The sequence below is a fragment of the Equus quagga genome, chromosome 6 (genome assembly GCF_021613505.1).
Source record: "Equus quagga isolate Etosha38 chromosome 6, UCLA_HA_Equagga_1.0, whole genome shotgun sequence".
NCBI lineage: Eukaryota > Metazoa > Chordata > Mammalia > Perissodactyla > Equidae > Equus > Equus quagga.
Genome location: NC_060272.1, coordinates 81,805,135 through 81,824,205, shown reverse-complemented (window position 1 = coordinate 81,824,205; position 19,071 = coordinate 81,805,135). Strand labels below are relative to the sequence as shown.

The 19,071-nt window shown below is 36.1% G+C and overlaps 1 protein-coding gene across 1 annotated transcript in view; it reads left to right on the top strand.

Annotated features, from left to right (window-relative positions):
* RNF17 (ring finger protein 17) overlaps positions 1–19,071 on the top strand; it is a 155,194-nt gene that overhangs the window by 7,504 nt on the left and 128,619 nt on the right. The window contains exons 4-6 of the mRNA XM_046665064.1: positions 3,032–3,143; positions 4,113–4,193; positions 5,540–5,640. Of these exons, the coding sequence (XP_046521020.1) occupies positions 3,032–3,143; positions 4,113–4,193; positions 5,540–5,640 (294 nt within the window). The remainder of the gene's footprint in view (positions 1–3,031; positions 3,144–4,112; positions 4,194–5,539; positions 5,641–19,071) is intronic.

Sequence of the window (19,071 nt, the reverse complement as noted above, 5' to 3'; positions counted from 1 at the left end):
GCAACACTACTATGTCAAAACAGGAAAAGCTGAGTATGATACTAGCAAAAGCTATTGATACTGGGTGAGAGGAAGGTATAGAGAAACAAAATAACATATATCTCTGTTGATTGTTAAGAGGAGCATGAGTACAATACACTGGAGGATTTGGGGACGAGGTGGTTTGAGAGGTGATTTAGAAAAGGAAAAGTCATAACCTTGGGCTTCTTCTATTCATTTTTCTTTAAGACTTTGCACATGTATGTATTAATAAATGCTCTTTTTGAATTAGTAACGCGCAATTTTTTTTAACGTATCCTAGTTAGAGACAAGCACTTATGTGATTTTTTTATTGCACTAATTTATTTATATATGTCTCCTTCTGTCTATAAGCTGCTTTAAGGATGTGGAACACATTTTATTGCTTTCTGCATTTCTGGTGCAGGACACAGTAAACATGCAATAATTATTTGTTAGATGAAGAACAATGATATTTTGACACTTGCTATAGTTTTCTGAAATCTTTTCTCAATCCTAAGCAAGTTTATATTTAGGGTTGACTGTAGGATGAATCATGGTGAAAAATGGGAAAGTTTGACTTTCCAACCTTTTTTTTTTTTTTTTAAAGATTGGCACCTGAGCTAATGACTGTTACCAATCTTTTTTTTTTTTAATTGCTTTTTCTCCCCAAATACCTCCAGTACATAGTTGTATGTTTTAGTTATGGGTCCTTCTAGTTGTGGCACGTGGGATGCCAGCTCAACATGGCCTAATGGGCGGTGCCATGGCTGCACCCAGGATCCAAACTGGCAAAACCCTGGGCTGCCAAAGCAGAGCTTGCGAACTTAACCACTTGGCCACAGGGTCAGCCCCTGACTTTTCAACTTTTTGAGAGTTAAAGAACCTTCTTATTAATTCACTAGGATCCTAATCAGATGAGAATTATATTTTTGTATAACTTTTAACTTCGTAAAGCATATTAAATATGATAGTAAATTATGTGGGAAATAAAGAGGATACCCTCAAAGATCAATCTCATTTGGAACTTTTCAATTTTGTTAATGGCACCAAGCATCTATAAATCACCCCAATTCCTCATATCTCGTTTGTTTTACCTCCTGCAGGTTCTAACTTCCACAATATCTCCCATATTCGTAGAGTATCTTCTATTTCTATTACCCTCTTTAATTCTCTTACTCTCTTTTGCCTACCTCCTTAGCACTTCCAGACTCTTTCCTGCTTTATGGTTTTTCATTACCTATCTAAATAAAATTTGAAATTCTTTAGACTAGCATTTGTTGCTTTTCACAGAACTACTGTATTTTTTCTGTCCAGACTTAAATGGATGCTTATAAACCAAAAGAATAGTTACATAGTCATGTACCACATAACGTTTCAGTCAACAATGGACTGTATAAGATTGGGATCATAGAGCCTAGGTGTGTAGTAGGCTAAACCATCCAGGTTTGTGTAAGTACACTCTGTGATGTTCACAGGATGACGAAATCGCCTAAAGACACACTTCTCAGAATGTATCTCCACTGTTAAGCAATGCATGACTGTAGTTATTTCTTTGGGTAGAAAAGTCATGTAGCTAAAGTCTAGCAACTGGCTATTAACAGAAACAGAAGCAGAACTCAGACTTATTGAATGCTAATACTTCTTCCAGCTCCTATATTTGTATTCACCAGTCACTTCTTCCCTGATCCCTGTATGGAGTGATTAGAATAAATCTTTAGGAATCTTTCTGGCTCCATGTGAGTCAATGGCCATAACAAATTTAAACACCTACAGGAGTCTAACAGGTGACTTACGGGATGAGGTAGACTGAGTTTAAACAATGAGTCGTAAGGATTGTGGCAGACGAGAGAAGGAAGGTTCGCTCTCTCCAAAGGAGGAAGCCCCTCCTCAGCTCCAGCCAGTTATTGCTATGAGTTAAGTCTAGACCAGTGTTGCCAGATTGTCCTTTTTTTTTTCCCCCAAGAGAAGATAGAAATCTGGACTTCTATGTGAAATTTTGTCTTTTTAAACATAATGGAAGTCAAATCGGATTGTACTCTTGTCTAGATATGTATAATATCTAGTATGGTTGCAAAGTGAAGTTTCAGAAGGAGGTGAATCCATTTTAAGTACTCAAATTTTTTTCCAAATTAACATTTTTTAAATTAAATTATCTCTGTCGAGTATACTTATGTTAGAAACGCCTGTTCCCTAATTTCAGTAGAGTTTGGTTTAAAATAGTTGTATATTTTTAAAAGAAGTATCCCTTGTTACATGATGTATTTCCTTCCTGATTTATTTTTAATATTTTGAAACAGGAATTGAATAATGAACTCTTCCATTATGGGCTAAAGCACTCATATATGTTTTCAAGAACATGAATATTCACTTTTCAAAGTAATTGAGTGTTTAAAAATTATTTGGACTATTACTTCTCTCTGTAAGAGTAACGTATTTAAACATCATAGTTTCCTCCATAAACTATTACAGGCTTATGATTAACTTATTCAGCAAACACTGTTCACTGTGTGCTAGCAAATATGGGGACATAAAGATAAAAATAGGCAAAAACTCTAGCATCTGTGCAAGAGAAGTGCAGCCAACTTTTTCTTTGCAAATTAACTTACCTAGTGAATTCATACCTTGTTGTAAATTATCCAGGCCTGTAGGTACCTTTATTTAATAGCTGGCTTTCATGTATATAAGTACTTATTTTAATTGAGCTTAAGACAGTTCAGTGTTTATCAACATCTCTACCAAAAAATGTCAGGTAAGGAGAAAGGATTAGGAAATTAAAGCCCAGTTTATATTGTAAGCTATTATTTTTAGGAATTTGTTAAGAAGTTGAATTCTTTACTAAAATTAAGTTTTATATGAAAGCATATTTAGTCGTGGTTTCCCTCTCTTCACTTACCATAATTGAGGACCCACTGTGCATGTTCTTATAAATGGTCATATGAATTATTTTTCATAGAGGGTAAAAATCAGAATAGAAGGTTAAAACCATTATACAAATGTTGGTATTTAAAATAATGTACTTGGCATTTTTCAGGATAAAGAATTGTTCTCAGGACTTCAAAAAGACTGCTGATCAGCTAACTATTGGTTCAGCACATTCAACCTCCACACACAGGAGTGTTTTGAACCCATCAACTGTAATGGCGGTATGAAACATATTATTCATGAAGATGAAGCCAGACGGTTTTACTTTGTCTCTAGTAGCTTAGCTTTCCTCTCCTTTCAAGGTTCCTATAATTATAGATTCTTTGGGAAGCTTAACGGTTAACAGAGGTAAACCTTCACTCCTTACTAGAATCTTTTGTTTTATTCTAAACTATGCTTGAACAATTCTCTTTTCTTCCTAAGGCAGCCCATTCTACCTTTGACCAACTCGGTAGTGTTCTTGATGTTTACCTGTATGCAGCTTCTTCCCTTTTAACCTGGTTGTTGAATTCAGATTCTGTGAAACTTGTATAAAGTACAAGTTTCTAAGTTCTAAGTGCGATTTTCCAAGTATTTTTTAATCGCATCCGCAAGGCCTAAAGCACTTGTTGATGATGCTATTGTTGGAAGATTGAATTTCACCTGTTACCACACCTGATAACTTTAAATAATATTTTTTTTAAATTTAAAATTAGAAATAGAACAAACCCCAAAATGCTATTGAATGAAGTATTAAGTCTCTTTGGTAAGGAGATCGTTAGTGGGCTCGGGGAGGGGCTATCTTAATCTTGCTTTTACTTCAAGTTTAAATCTTAACATGGGAAAATTATAATCTTTTTTCTTAAAAACTGTTAGTTTTTCTGTGTGTACATTTATTGCCATGATAAATTTTTCAAGATAGTTTTATATTGCAAAATAGTTACAGGACGTAATTGCATTTTTTCAAAAAGATATCTAAAAAAAGAAATCTAGAATGCTATCACCAAAATGGTAAAATGTTAATGGTTTTTAATCTCTGGGTAAGTAGGATTAGAAGTGTAATTTTTGTGCTTGTTTTCAGATTTCTGTAGTGGGTCTATGTTGCTTTTGTAACCAGAATGGTAGCTTGATGTTTTTGCAACTAATATAATGTATCTAAGCATCTGTTTTTGTATTTTATATTTGTATGTGGTCCCCTTTCCCCTTCTTAGGAGACTAAAACTGCAGAAGAAATTGATGAAGCATTAAAGATAGCAGGCTATAATTTTGAACAATTAAGTATTGCTGTGAAAGTAAGCATTTTGAATAATTCTATCATGAATTAAGGCATGTTCTTGTTAAATGTTTATATTTGGATGTAATATTCCTGAAGTTAGAGCTTAGCACTAAGTTATTAAGTATGGTAATCTAATGATAGAGAAACACAGAAAAATGGAAAACTCCCATGGCCTGCTAGGATTAGTTTCATAGCTCATAGCATTGCTATGCTAGCAGCCTACTGAAATTGGAGCTCTGTTAAGGAACCATGATTTCTGCTTGCTGTGAGCTGAACTTTGTCTTAGAAGCACTGAAATCATCTATCTAACGTTACTTGTTATTTGACTATATACCGTTACACAAAGAGTTTTATGCTCTTTTTCTTCCTTACCCCATCACCCAAGAGAGTCACTCACTCATTTGGTGACAAAGAACAAGGTCCTTAGCACCCAGAAACAGCAAATTTTCAATGAAGGCATCCAAAAGGTTAGAGCTGATGTGGAAGTTAAGACTTCAACATGTGAATTTGGGATGGAGGGGACAAAATTCAACCCATAACAGTCTGCCCTCTGGCACCCCAAGGTTCGTGTCTGTCTTACATGCAAAATACATTCACCCCATCCCCAAATACTGCAAATTCTTAACCTATTCCAGCATCAACTCTGAGTTCAAAATGTCATCTAAATGTCTTTTATATCAGGTATGGATGAGGTTCAGGGTATGATTCATCCTGAGTCAAAATTCTTCTCCACCAGTGAACTTGTGAAACTAGATAATAAATTTTTTGCTTCTAAAATACATTGATTGGACATAGGAATTGACATGCCCATTCCAAAAGGGAGAAATCGGAAGGAAAAAGGGGTCACAGATCTCAAGCAACAAAGTTGATAATAACCTTAAAGATCCTTAAATCCTTTTTAAATCAAAGAAAAAATTGTACTTATCTGATATTTTTGTTTAAAAATGCAAGTATATGGAATAAAGTTTGAACTCAAGTATGTTTTTTAATACTATATTTTAAGTTTTATTCAAGGAATTGGCTGTTCCAAAGACTGTCAGTTATGCCACATGACCCAGCTGGAGAGAAATTCAGCTTTCCAAAATGACTCATCTCCTGTAATCATAAAAAATTATAAGAAAGAAGTTTAGAAAGTATAGTGGATTTTCTAGGCCTTTTTGCCAATTTATCAGTACAAAGTGTCAACAAAGATGTGATCTTGTAAAGTTGAACTTTGTGACTTATTCCATTTTTATCTAATCTACTCTTGTGTTATTTTGAAAAGTCTAAAAAGTACCTTTTACTTTCAAAATTACGTTGAACAGTACAATTTCTACAAAATAAAAATACCAAATTAAGCCTGTGTGTTATGTTCTTTCCCAGATGCTTGAACATATACACAATCAAGCAAAAGAAGAGAGAGTCAGTCTTATAGAGGTTCTGGAGAAACAGTTTGATCAGCTTTTTACTTCTCTTAGTTCCAGGTAATAACTTAAAAATATAGACTTGGTGAAACTAAAGCTTTTAACCTTAACTTGTCATTTTATTCCTTTGTATAGATTGAAATAATGAGTAACTTTTAAAGAAGTTTGGAAGGTGATGGGTGGTCCCTACAGGCTGATGTTTACAACTTTAAAATGAAGAACAATTCTTTTATTTTTTTATTTTGGCTATTTGCCTTTGGTCCCAAAGCTGCCTGTTAAATAAACAAGCTTCTTTCTTAAAGCAGTTAGCACAGAAAAATATTTTCAAATTCTGAATCACTGTTATATAATTCAGCATACTTGGGAAAATGCAAACTTACTTTTTCTTATACATAGTCCCATCATTTTTTCATGTGTTTATTTGCATCAGAGCAAATAATACTCTGATACTTTCTAATACTCATTTCTAAACAAATATCATACAGTTATATATCCATTTTTTTAAAAAAAAGTCTGGTATATATGATTTCTTTTTTTTTTCTGGGGAAGATTAGCCCTGAGCTCACATCTGCTGCCAATCCTCCCCTTTTTGCTGAGGAAGACTGGCCCTGAGCTAACATCCGTGCCCATCTTCCTCTACTTTATATGTGGGACGCCTACCACAGCATGGCTTGACAAGCGGTACATAGGTCCGCATCTGGGATCCAAACCAGCAAACCCTGGGCTGCCGAAGTGGAAAGTGCGAACTTACCCACTGCGCCATCTGGCTGGCCCTCTTTTTAACCATTTTTAAGTGTACAGTTTAGTAGCGTATGGTAATTTTATGTTTAACTTTTTGAGGAACCACCAAACTGTTTTCTACTGTGGCTGCATGTTACATTCCCACCAGCAGTGCACAAGGGTTCCAATTTCTCCATATCCTACCAATGATTACTTTCCCTTTTTTTGTTTTTTTTTCCCTTAAAGATTGGCACCTAGCTAGCAGCTGTTGCCAATCATCTCCCCCCCTCCCTTTCTTCTTCTCCCCAAAGCCTCCCAGTACACAGTTGTATATTCCAGTTGTAGGTCCTTCTGGTTGTGCTGTGTGGGACAGCGCTTCAGCATGGCCTGACGAGCAGTGCCATGTCTGTGCCCAGGATCTGAACCGGGAAACCCTGGGCTGCCAAAGCCAAGCGCGTGAACTTAACCTCTCGGACACAGGGCCAACCGCTCTTTTTTTTTGGGATAATCACCATCCTAATAGTTATGAAATAGTATCATGATTTTGATTTGTATTTTCTTAATGACTGGTCATGTGATTATCTATTTATGTGCTTATTTATTGGCCATTTGTATATCTTCTTTGAGTAAATGTCCATTCAAGTCCTTTGCCCATTTTTGAATTGGATTGTTTATCTTGTTGTTACTGGATTGTAGGAGTTCTTCATATTAATCCTTTGTCAGACATATTACTTTCAGATATTTTGTCCTATTCTGTGGGTTGCCTTTTCACTCTCTTGATTGCATTCTTTGATCCACCAAAGTTGTTAATTTTATAAAGTCGTTTGTTTTTTTCTTTTGTTGCCTGTGCTTTTGGTGTCATATCCAAGAAATCATTGTCAAATCTAACATCATGAAGTTTTTCCCCTATGTTTTCTTTTAAGAGTTTTATAGTTTAGCTCTTACATTTAGGTCTTTGATTCATTTTGAGTTAATTTTTGTATGTGGTATAAAGGAAGGGTCAAACTTCATTCTTTCCCATTCGGATATGCAGTTTTCATAGCACTATTTGTTGAAGAGACAGTCTTTTCTTCATTGAATGGTCTTGGCATGTTTGTCAAAATTTAGTTGAACATATATGTGAAAATTTATTTCTGGGCTCTCTGTTTTATTCCGTTGGTCTATCTGTCCTTATGTCAGTAGCACACTGTTTTGATTACTGTAGTTTTGAAATCAGAATGTGTGAGCCCTCCAACTTTGTTCTTCTTTTCAAGATTGTTTTGGCAATTTGGGATCCCTTGAGATTCTGTGTGGTTTTTAGGATGGGTTTTCTATTCTGAATGAAACGTCATTGGGATTTTGATAGAGATTGCTTTGAATTGTATATTGCTTTGGATAATACTGACATCTTAATAATATTAAATCTTCTAATCCATGAATGTGGGATGTCTTTCCTTTTATTTTTGTCTTTTTGGATTTCTTTCAGCAGTGTCGTGTAGTATAAAACAAGTGTACAAGTCTGTTGCCTCCTTACCTAAGTTTGCTCCTAAGTATGGTCTTCTTTTTGATTCTGTTGTAAAAAGAATTGTTTTCTTAATTTCTTTTTGAGACTGTTCATTGTTAGTATATAGAAATGCATCTGATTTTTGGTGTTGATTTTGTATCCTACATCTTTACTGAATTCATTTATTAGCCCTACTAGTATTTTTATGGCATCTTTATGATTTTCTACCTATAGGATCATATTCTGCAAAAAGAGATCATTTTACTACTTCTTTTCCAATTTGCCTTTGATCTTTTTCTTGACTAATTACTTTGGCTAGAACTTACAGTAATATGTTAAATAGCAGTGGCATAAGCCCACATCCTTATCTTATTCATGATCTTAGAAGAAAAGCTGCCAGTCCTTCACCATCTGTTGTGGTGTTAGCCATATATATGGGTTTTTTATATATAGCCTTTATCATGTTGATAATAGTTTCCCTCAATTCTAGTTTGAGTGTTTTTATCATAAAAGGGTGTTGAAATAGATCCTTTTTCTGTATCAGTTGAGAGGATCATGTAGGGGTTTTTGCTTTTTGCTGTTAATGTGGTGTATAACATTAATTGATTTTCATATGTTGAACCATCCTTGCATTCCAAGAATAAATTCTACTTGGTCATGATATATTATCCTTTTAATATGATGCCAAATTTGATTTAATAGTATTTTGTTGAGGATTTTGCATCAGTACACATAAGAGATACTGGTTTGTAGTTTTCTTGTAGTGTTTTCATATGGTTTTGGTATCAGGGTAATGCTGGCCTCAGAATGAGTCAAGAACTATTTCTGCCTCTTCAGTTTTTTGGAAGAGTTTGAGAAGGATTGGTGTTAATTCTTCATTAAAGTTTTGGTAGAATTCTCCAGTGAAACCACCTGGTTGAGGACTTTTCTTTTGGGGGAGGTTTTTGATTACTGAGTTAATCTCCCTACTTGTTATTGGTCTGTTCAATTTCCTCTTTCTTCATTATTCAGTCTTCGTTGGTGGAGTGTTTCTAGGAATTTGTACATTTCATCTAGGTTATCCAGTTTTTTGGTGTGCCGCTTTTTATAGTACTCTCTTCTTTTTCATTTCTGTAAAATTGGTTGTCATGTGCACACTTTCTTTCCGATTTTAGTAAGTTGACTCTTCTCCCTTTTCTTTGTCAGTGTAGCTAAAGAGTTGTCAATTTTGATCTTTTCAAAGAACCAACTTTTGGTTTCATTGATTTTTCTCTATTTTTTCCTGTTCTCTATTTTCTTATCTCCACTCTAATCCTATTATGCCTTCCTTCTGCCAGCTTTGGGTTTAGTTTGTTCTTTTTCTAGTTACTGAGGTGTAAAGATGTTGGTTTGCCATCTCTCTTTTGATGTGTTTACAGCTATATATTTCTCTTTTAGCTCTGCTTTCACTGTATCCCATAAATTTTGATATTTTATGTTTTATTTTCATTTGTCTCAAAATATTTTCCTTGTGATTTTTTTTCTTTGACCCATTTGTGCTTTGGAGTATGTTATTTAATTTCCACATATTTGTTATTGATTCCTGGTTTCATCTCATCGTCATCAGAAAAGATAGTTTGCATACTTTCAATCTTTTAAAGTTTAGTAAGAGTTGTTTTTTGACCTAACATTTAATCTAACCTGGAGAATGCTCCATGTATGTATGAGGAAAATGTGTATTCTCTGTTGTTGGGTGGAGTATTCTGTCTGTGTCTCTTAGGTCCAGTTGGTCCATAACGTTGTTTAATCCGTTTCCTTATTGATATTCTCTATGGTTTTCCTATCGATTACTGGAAGTAGGATATTAAAGTCTCTACCTATTATAGTCATGTGTTGCTTAGCAGTGGGATACATCCTGAGAAATGTGTCATTGGGCGATTTTGTCATTCTGCGAACATCAGAGAGTGTACTTACACAAACCTAGATGGTATAGCATACTACACACTTGGGTGATAAGGTGCTAATCTTACGGGACCATTGTTGTATATGTGATGCGTCGTTGACTGAAATGTTGTTATGCGGCATATGACTGTATTGTAGAGATCTCTCTTTCTCCTTTTAATTCTGCCAGTGTTGCTTCATATATTTTAGAGGTCATATATTTGTTGCATATATGTGTTACATTTGTTGTATCTTCTTGGTGAATTGACCATTTTATCAATATATAATGAATGTCCTTCTTTGTCTCTGGTAACAGTTTTTGACTTAAAGTCTGTCTTGCCTGATGATGTAGGCACCGTAGATCTCTTTGGTTACTGTTTGCATGGACATTTCCATCCTTTCACTTTCAACTTATGTATGTCTTTAGATGTGAAATGAGTGTGTTATAGACCCAACTACTATGTATGCTGTCATATTTTAAAATCTATTTTTCTACTCTGTGACTTTTGATTTGGACGTTTAATCCATTTACATTTAAAGTAATTACTAGTAAAGAAGGACTTTTGCCGTGTTATTATTTGTTTTCAATATGTCTAATAGATTTTTGTTGTTCATTTCCTCTATTACTGCCTTCCCATCTGTTTACTTGTTTTTTTGTAGTGACACATTTTGATTCCCTTCTCATTTTTTTTGCATATTCTATAGTTAGTTTCTATGTGGTTACCATGAGGATTACATATAACATCCTAAAGTTATAACAGTCTACTTTAAATTGATACCAGCTTAACTGAATTGTGTACAAAATGTCTACTCCTTCACATCTCTATCTCTTCTTTTCTTTTTGTTTTGTTGTCACAATTGCATCTTTATACATTGTGTACCCATTAACATAGAGTTATAGTCATTTTAAGTATTTGTCAGTAACACTAGGTTTTATATTCGTCCGTGTATTTACCTTTACCAGAAATGTGTATCTTTGTATAGCTTTGAGTTATTTTCTAGCCTTCTTTCATTTTAACCTGAAGGGTTCCCTTTAGCGTTTCTTGTAGGATAGATATATTGGTAATGAACTCCATCAGCTTTTGTTTATCTGGGAATGTTTTAATTTCTCCCTCATTTTTAAAAGGCCAGTTTTGCTTGGTATAGAATTCCAATGGCAGTTTTTTTCATTTCAACACTTTAAATATGTCATCCCACTGCCTTCTGGCCTCCAAAGTTTCTGCTGGGAAATCAGCTGATAATCTTCCTGAGGATCCCTTATATGTGACAAATTGCATTTCTCTTGCTGCTTTCAAGATTCTCTGTTTGTCTCTCAACAGTTTGATTATATTGCGTTGCAGTATGGGAGTCTCTGAGTTTATTCTACTTAGATTACTTTGAGTTCTTGGATTTTTAAATTTGTGTATTTTATCTAATTTTTGAAGTTTTTAGCAATTGTGGGTTTTTAAAAAATTTTTTTTATTGGGGAAGATTGGCCCTGAGCTAACATCTGCCACCAATCCTCCTCTTTTTTTTTTTTTTTTTTTTTGCTGAGGAAGACTGCCCCTGAGCTAACATCCATGCCCATCTTCCTCTACTTTATATGTGGGATGCCTGCCACAGCATGGCTTGACAAGCAGAGCATAGGTCTGCAGCTGGGATCTGAACCGGCAAACCCCAGGCCACTGAATTGGAACATGCCAACTTAACTGCTGCGCCACCAGACTGGCCCCTTAAGTTTTTTTATTGTGGTCTAAATAGTTAATAACATTGTAAAATTTCAATTGTATGTTAATATTTGTCAAACACCGTACACATGTGCCCCTGCCCCCATGTGACCACCCTCCCCCCACCTTCACCCTGGTAACCACCAAATTATTCTCTTTGTCTGTAAGTTGTTTATATTCCACGAGAGTGAAGTCATACGGTGTTTGTCTTTCTCTTGCTGGCTTATTTCACTTAACATGATTCCCTCAAGGTCCATCCATGTGGCTGCGAATGGGACAATTATGTCTTATTTTATGGCTGAGTAGTATTCCATTGTATATATATACCACATCTTCTTTATCCAGTCATCCAGTTGTTGGGCACTTGGATTGCTTCCACGTCTTGGCTATTGTGAATAATGCTGCCATGAACATAGGGGTGCCTAAGTCTTTTTGAATTGTTGATTTCAAGTTGTTTGAATAAATACCCAGTAGTGGGATAGCTGGGTCATATGGTAATTCTATTTTTAATTTTTTGAGAAAGCTCCATACTGTTCCATAGTGGCTGCACCAGTTTGCATTCCCACCAGCAGTGTATGAGCGTTCCCTTTTCTCCACAACCTCTCCAACATTTATTATTTTTTTGTCTTGGTGACTGTAACCATTCTAATGGGCATAAGATGATATCTAACAGTAGTTTTGATTTGCATCTCCCTGACGATTAGTGATGTTGAACATCTTGTGCCTATTGGCTATCTGTATATCTTCTTTGGAAAAATGTCTGTTCATATCCTCTGCCCACTTGTTGATTGGGTTGTTTATCTTTTTGTAGTGCAGTTGTGTGAGTTCTTTATATATTATGGAGATTAACCCCTTATCGGATATATGATTTACAAATATTTTCTCCCAGTTGGTGGGTTGTTTTTTCATTTTGATCTTGTTTTCTTTTGCCTTCTGGAAGCTCTTTAGTCTCAAGTCCCACTTGTTTATTTTTTCTTTTGTTTCCCTTGTCTAAGAAGACATGGTGTCCAAAAAGATCCTTTTAATACTGATTTCAAAGAGTGTACTACCTATATTTTCTTCTAGAAGCCTTATGGTTTCAGGTCTTACCTTTAAGTCTTTGATCCATTTTGAGTTTATTTTTGTGAATCCTGAAAAAGTGTGGTCAATTTTTGTTCTTTTACATGTGGCTTTCCAGTTTTCCCAGCACCATTTGTTGAAGAGACTTTCTTTTCTCCATTGTATGCCCTCAGCTTCTTTGTCAAAGATTAGCTGTCCATGCATGTGTGGTTTTATTTCTGGGCTTTCAATTCTGTTCCATTGATCTGTGCACCTGTTTTTGTACCAGTACCATGCTGTTTTTATTGCTGTAGCTTTGTAGTATGTTTTGAAGTCAGCGATTGTGATACCTCCAGCTTTGTTCTTCTTTCTCAGGATTGCTTTAGCAATTCGGGGTCTTTTGTTGCCCCATATGAATTTTAGGATTCTTTCTTCTGTTTCTGTAAAGAATGTCATTGGGAGTCTGATTGGGATTGTGTTGAATCTGTAGATTGCTTTAGGTAGAATGGACATTTTAACTATGTTTATTCTTCCAATCCATATGCATGGAATGTCTTTCCGTATCTTTATGTTGTCATCAGTTTCTTTCAGGAAAGTCTTGTAGTTTTCTTTGTATGGTCTTTCACTTCCTTAGTTAAATTCCAAGGTATTTTATTCTTTTTGTTGCGATTGTGAATAGTAATGTGTTCTTGAGTTCTTTTTCTGTTAGTTCGTTATTATAATGTAGAAATGCTACTGATTTATGTAAGTTGATTTTATACCCTGCAACTTTACTGTAGTTGTTGATTATTTCTAATATTTTCCAATGAATTCTCTGGGGTCTTCTCTATATAAGATCATGTCGTCTGCAAACAGTGAGAGTTTCACTTCTTAACTTCCTATTTGGATTCCTTTTATTCCTTTCTCTTGCCTAATTGCTCTGGCCAAAACCTCCAGTACTGTGTTGAATAAGAGTGGTGATAGTGGGCATCCTTTTCTCGTTCCTGTTCTCAGGGGGATGGCACTCAGTTTTTGCCCATTTAGTATGATGTTGGCTGTGGGTTTGTCCTAAATGGCCTTGATTATGTTGAGGTAATTTCCTTCTATCCTCATTTTGTTCAGAGTTTTTATCATAAATGGCTGTTGGATCTTGTCAAATGCTTTCTCTGCATCTATTGAGATGATCATGTGGTTTTTATTCCTCAATTTGTTGATGTGGTTTATCACGTTGATTGATTTGCAGATGTTGAACCATCCCTGTGTGCCTGGTATGAATCCCACTTGATCGTGATGTATGATCCTTTTGATGTATTGCTTAATTCAGGTTGCCAAAATTTTGTTGAGAATTTTTGCATCTTTGTTCATCAGTGATATTGGCCTGTAGATCTCCTTTTTCGTGCTGTCCTTGTCAGCCTTTGGTATCAGAGTGTTGTTGGCCGCATAGAATATGTTAGGAAGTTTCCATCCTCCCTAATTTTTTGGAATAGCTTGAAAAGTATAGGTATTAAATCCTCTCTGAAAGTTTGGTAGCATTCCCCAGGAAAGCCATCTGGTCTTGGGATTTTATTCTTTGGGATGCTTTTGATTGCTGTTTCAGAATCTTTCCTTGTGATTGGTCTTTTCAGATTGCTGCTTCTTGACTTAGTTTTGGGAGGTTGAAGCATCTAAGAATTTATCCATTTCCTCTAGGTTATCCATTTTGTTGGCATATAGTTTTTCATAGTATTCTCTTATAATCTGTTGTATTTCTGTGGAGTCTGTTGTTATTTCTCCTCTTTCATTTCTGATTTTGTTTATTTGAGCTTTCTCTCTGTTTTTCTTTGTAAGTCTGGCTAGGGGTTTGTCAATTTTATTTATCTTCTCAAAGAACCAGGTCTTTGTTTCATTGATCCTTTCTACTGACTTTTTTGTTTCCGTAGCATTTATTTCTGGTCTGATTTTTATTATTTCTCTCCTTCTGCTGACTTTGGGCTGTTTGTTCTTCTTTTTCTAATTCAGTTAGGTGTAATTGGAGATTGCTTATTTGGAAGTTTTCTTGTTTGTTAAGGTGAGCCTGTATTGTGATCAATTTCCCTCTTAGTACAGCTTTTGCTGTATCCCATATGAGTTGGTGTGGCATGTTATAATTTTCATTTGTCTCCAGATATTTTTTTATTTCTTCTCTAATTCATTCAATGATCCATTGCTTGTTCAATAGCATATTGTTTAGTCTCCACATCTTTGTCCCTTTCTCAGCTTTTTTCTTGTAATTAATTTCTAGCTTTATAGTATTATGATCGGAGAAGATGCTTGTGATTATTTCAATTTTTTTAAATTTATAGAGGCTTGCCTTGTTTCCCAACATATGGTCTATCCTTGAGAATGTTCTGTGCACACTTGAGAAGAATGTGTATTCTGTTTTTGCAATGGAGTGTTCTATGTATGTCTATTAAGTCCAACTGGTTTAGCTTTCCGTTTAATTCCACTGTTTCCTTGTTGATTTTCTGTCTGGATGATCTGTCCAATGATGTGAGTGGGGTGTTGAGGTCCCCTACTATTATTGTGTCACATTTGATATCTTCTTTTAGGTTTGTTAATAGTTGCTTTATGAACTTTGGTGCTCCTGTGTTGGGTGCATAGATATTTATAAGCGTTATTTCTTCTTGATGGAGTGTCCCTTTGATCATTATGTATTGCCCATCTTTGTCTCTCTTTACCTGCCTTATCTTGAAATCTATTTTGTCTATTATAAGTATTGTGACACCTGCTTTCTTTTGTTTGCCGTTAGCTTGGAGTATTGTCTTCCACCCCTTCACTCTGAGCCTGTATTTGTCATTGGGGCTGAGGTATGTTTCCTGGATGCAACAAATTGTTGGATCTTGTTCTTTAATCCATCATGCCATTTTGTGTCTTTTTATTGGTGAGTTCAATCTGTTTACATTGAGGGTAATTATTGATGTATGAGGGCTTAATGCTGTCATTCTGTCACTTGCTTTCTAGTTTTTCTGCATTTCCTTACTTTCTCGTCCTGTGTGTTTTATTCTACCCCTTGATTTCTTCAGCTTCTTATGCCGTGTTTCTTAGTTTTTTCCTTATTTTTTTTTTTTTGTCTCTGTTCTGCTTTTTAGTTTAGTGGCTACCCTGAAGTTTGTGTTCAGCATCTCGTGCATAACATAGCCCATTTTCTAATGGCCTCTTATTTTCCTAGTCTAAACTTATTCAGTCCCTTTCCACCTCCCATACTAAGTTATTTTCATATCTTATTTCAACTTGTGTTGTGAGTTTGTGGTTAAATTGACAAGATTGTCTTTGTTTTTGGTGTTTTCCTTCCCTTTATCCTAATGCTGTGGTTAAATATTTGCTATCCTATTCTGATTCTATTTGTCTCCTTACTCTGTGTTTTGTCACCCCTTTCTCCCTTTTATTCTTTTTTCAGGTATGAGAGACTTCTTGAGGATTTCTTTTGGGGTAGGGGGAGTCTCCTGGCTATGAAGTCCCTTAGCTTTTGTTTATCTGGGAAAGATTTAATTTCTCCCTCGTTTCTGAAGGATATGTTTGCTGGATAGAGTATTCTTGGCTGAAGATTTTTATCTTTTAAAGTTTTGAATATGTCATTCCATTCTCTCCTAGCTTGTCAGGTTTCTGCAGAGAAATCTACTGAAAGTCTGTTAGGGATTTCTTTGTAGGTTATTTTCTTCTGCCTTGCTGCCCTGAGTGTTCTTTCTTTGTCATTCACTTTTTTTTTTTTTTGAGGAAGATTAGCCCTGAGCTAACATCTGCTGCCAATCCAGGTCTTTTTGCTGAGGAAGACTGGCTCTGAGCTAACATCTGTGCCCATCTTCCTCTACTTTATACATGGGACACCTACCACAGCATGGCTTGCCAAGCAGTGCCGTGTTGGCACCCGGGATCCGAACCGGCAAACCCCAGGCCCCTGAAGTGGAACATGCACACTTAACTGCTGCACCACTGGGCCAGCCTGCTTTGTCATTCATTTTTGCCTGTTTTACTACCATATGCCTTTCTGTAGTTCTTTTTACACTGACAAGTCTAGGAGATCTGAAAGCTTCCTCAACACACATTTCTCTCTCATTCCCTAGATTTGGGAAGTTCTCTGCTATTATTTCTTTGAGCATGCTTTCTGCTCCATTCTCCTTCTGTTCACCTTCTCAGATACCGATAATTTTTATGTTGCATTTCCTCATTGAGTCGGATATTTTTTGGAGACTTTCTTCATTTCTTTTGAGTCTCAGTTCTCTCTCCTCCTCTGTCTGGAGCCGTTCAACATGTCTATCTTCGATTATGCTGATTCCCTCCTCTGTGGTGTCCACACAAGCAATCAGGGAATCCTTATTTTGTTTTCTCTTCCATTGTGTCTTTCATCTCTACTATTTCTGATTGATTCTTCTTTATAGTTTCAATTTCTTTTGTGAAGTAACTGCTGAACTCGTTGAATTGCTTCTCTATATTCACTTTTACCTCCTTGAGTTTTTTTGACAATAGCTATTCTGAATTCATTGTTGTTTAGTTTACTTATTTCTGAGTCCTTGGGACATAATTCTTGATATTTATTATTTTCCCTCTGGTCTGGAGTTTGATGAACTGATTGATGCTGGAACTAGGGGTTTTCCCCATTGTGATATTATTCAGTTACAGTTACAGCCTGTCACCACTACATGGTGGTCGAGAGCAATGTATTCTGAGCCCACTGCCTTCAGCTGAGATGGTGCAGCACACCGCGGGGCGGGGGGTAGGGGGTTGGGGAGCATTTTCTTTTGCCACAGACCCAGATTTCCCAATCACTTCTGGCTGTCTGGTCTCCTGGGGTATTGGCTTGATGAGGTCACCCCACACGAAAGCTTTTGACTTATTAAAGGGTTTCCCTCTAGGCTGCATGGGCACTAGGGAGTCCTGGGTGATCCCGTGAATGCACTACCCCTCCCCCACTCCTTCCCTCACGGAGCCTCCCAGAACAGTGATCCCAGTCCTTAGGGGAGGACCTTACCCTGTTCCAGCTCCTCCAAGGGGGGCTCCAACCACTCCACCCTCTGTTGTTTGGCTGCCATGATTCCCCAAGGATTCCTGTGTTGTTAGGATATTTTCTGTTGGAATATGGTTTCTCCTTTTTGTTGTGTGTTGGAAGAGAGAGAGTCCAGGGCAAGCTCACTCCGCCATGACGCTGACATCACTTGTTGAGGATTTTTGCATCTGTCTTCATCAGTGATATTGGCCTGTAATTTTCCTTCTTTCTGTTGCCCTTCTCTGGCTTTGGGATTAGGGTGATGTTGACTGCATAGACTGTGTTAGGAATATTTCCGTCTTCCTCAATTTTTTGGAATAGTTTGAGAAGAATATGTTATAAATTGTTCTTGAATGTTTGGTAGAATTCTCCCAAGAGGCCATCTGGTCCTGGACTTTTATTTTTGGGGACGGTTTTGATTACTATTTCAATCTCTTTACTTGTGATTGGTCTATTCAGATTTTCTATTTCTTTTTGATTCATTTTTGGGAGGTTGTAAGAGTCTAAGAATTTATCCATTTCTTCTAGATTGTCCAGTTTGTTAGCATATAGTTTTTCATAATACTCTGTTATAATATTTTGTATTTCTATGGTATCCATTGTAATTTCTCCTCTTTTATTTCTAATTTTATTTATTTGAACCCTCTCTCTTTTTTTCTTACTGAGACTGGCTAAGGGTTTGTCAGTTTTGTTTATCCTCTCAAAGAACCAGCTCCTTGTTTCCTTCATCCTTTTTACAGTCTTTTTTTGTTTCCATTTCATGTATTTCTGCTCTACTATTTGTTATTTTCCTCCTTCTGCTGAGTTTGGGCTTGCTTCATTCTTCTTTTTCTAGTTCTGTTATGCGTAGTTTAAGATCATTTATTGAGTTCTTTCTTATTTGTTAACGTAGGCCTGTGTTGCTATAAATTTCCCTCTTAGGACCACTTTTGCTGCATCCCATAAGAGTTGGTATGGTGTGTTTTCATTCTCATTTGTCTCCAGATGTTTTTTGATTTCTCCCTTTATTTCTTTGGCAACCCATTGGTTGTTTAGTACCATGTTGTTTAGGCTCCACATTAGTGTTCCTTTTCTAGCTTTTTTCTTCTAGTTGATTTCCAGTTTCATGTCATTATGGGTGGAAAAGATAGTAGACAGGATTTCAATCTTCCTAAATTTGTTCAGGTTTGCCTTGTTTCCCAATATGTGCTATATCCTTGAGAATGTTCCATGTGTGCTTGAGAAGAATGTATATTCTGCTGTTTTTGAGTGGAGTGCTCTCTCTATATATATCTTTTAAGTTCATCTGGCCTAGGTTTTCATTTAAGTCCACTGTCTCCTTGTTGACATTTTGTCTGGATGATCTATCCAGTGATGTAAGTGGGGTGTTGAGGTCCCCTACTATTACTGTGTTGTCATTGATATCTCCTTTTGGGCTTGTTAATAGTTGCCTTATGTACTTTGGTGCTCCTGTGTTGGGTGCAACATGTTTATAAGTGTTATGTTGTCTTGGTGAGTTCCTTTTATCATTATATATTGCCCCTCTTTGTCTCTCTTTACCTGTTTTGTCTTTAAGTCTACTTTATCTGATGTAAGTATGGCAACACCTGATTTTTTTGTTTGCTATGAGCTTGGAGTATTGTCTTCCATCCCTTTGCTCTGAGCCTATGTTTGTCTCTAGAACTGAG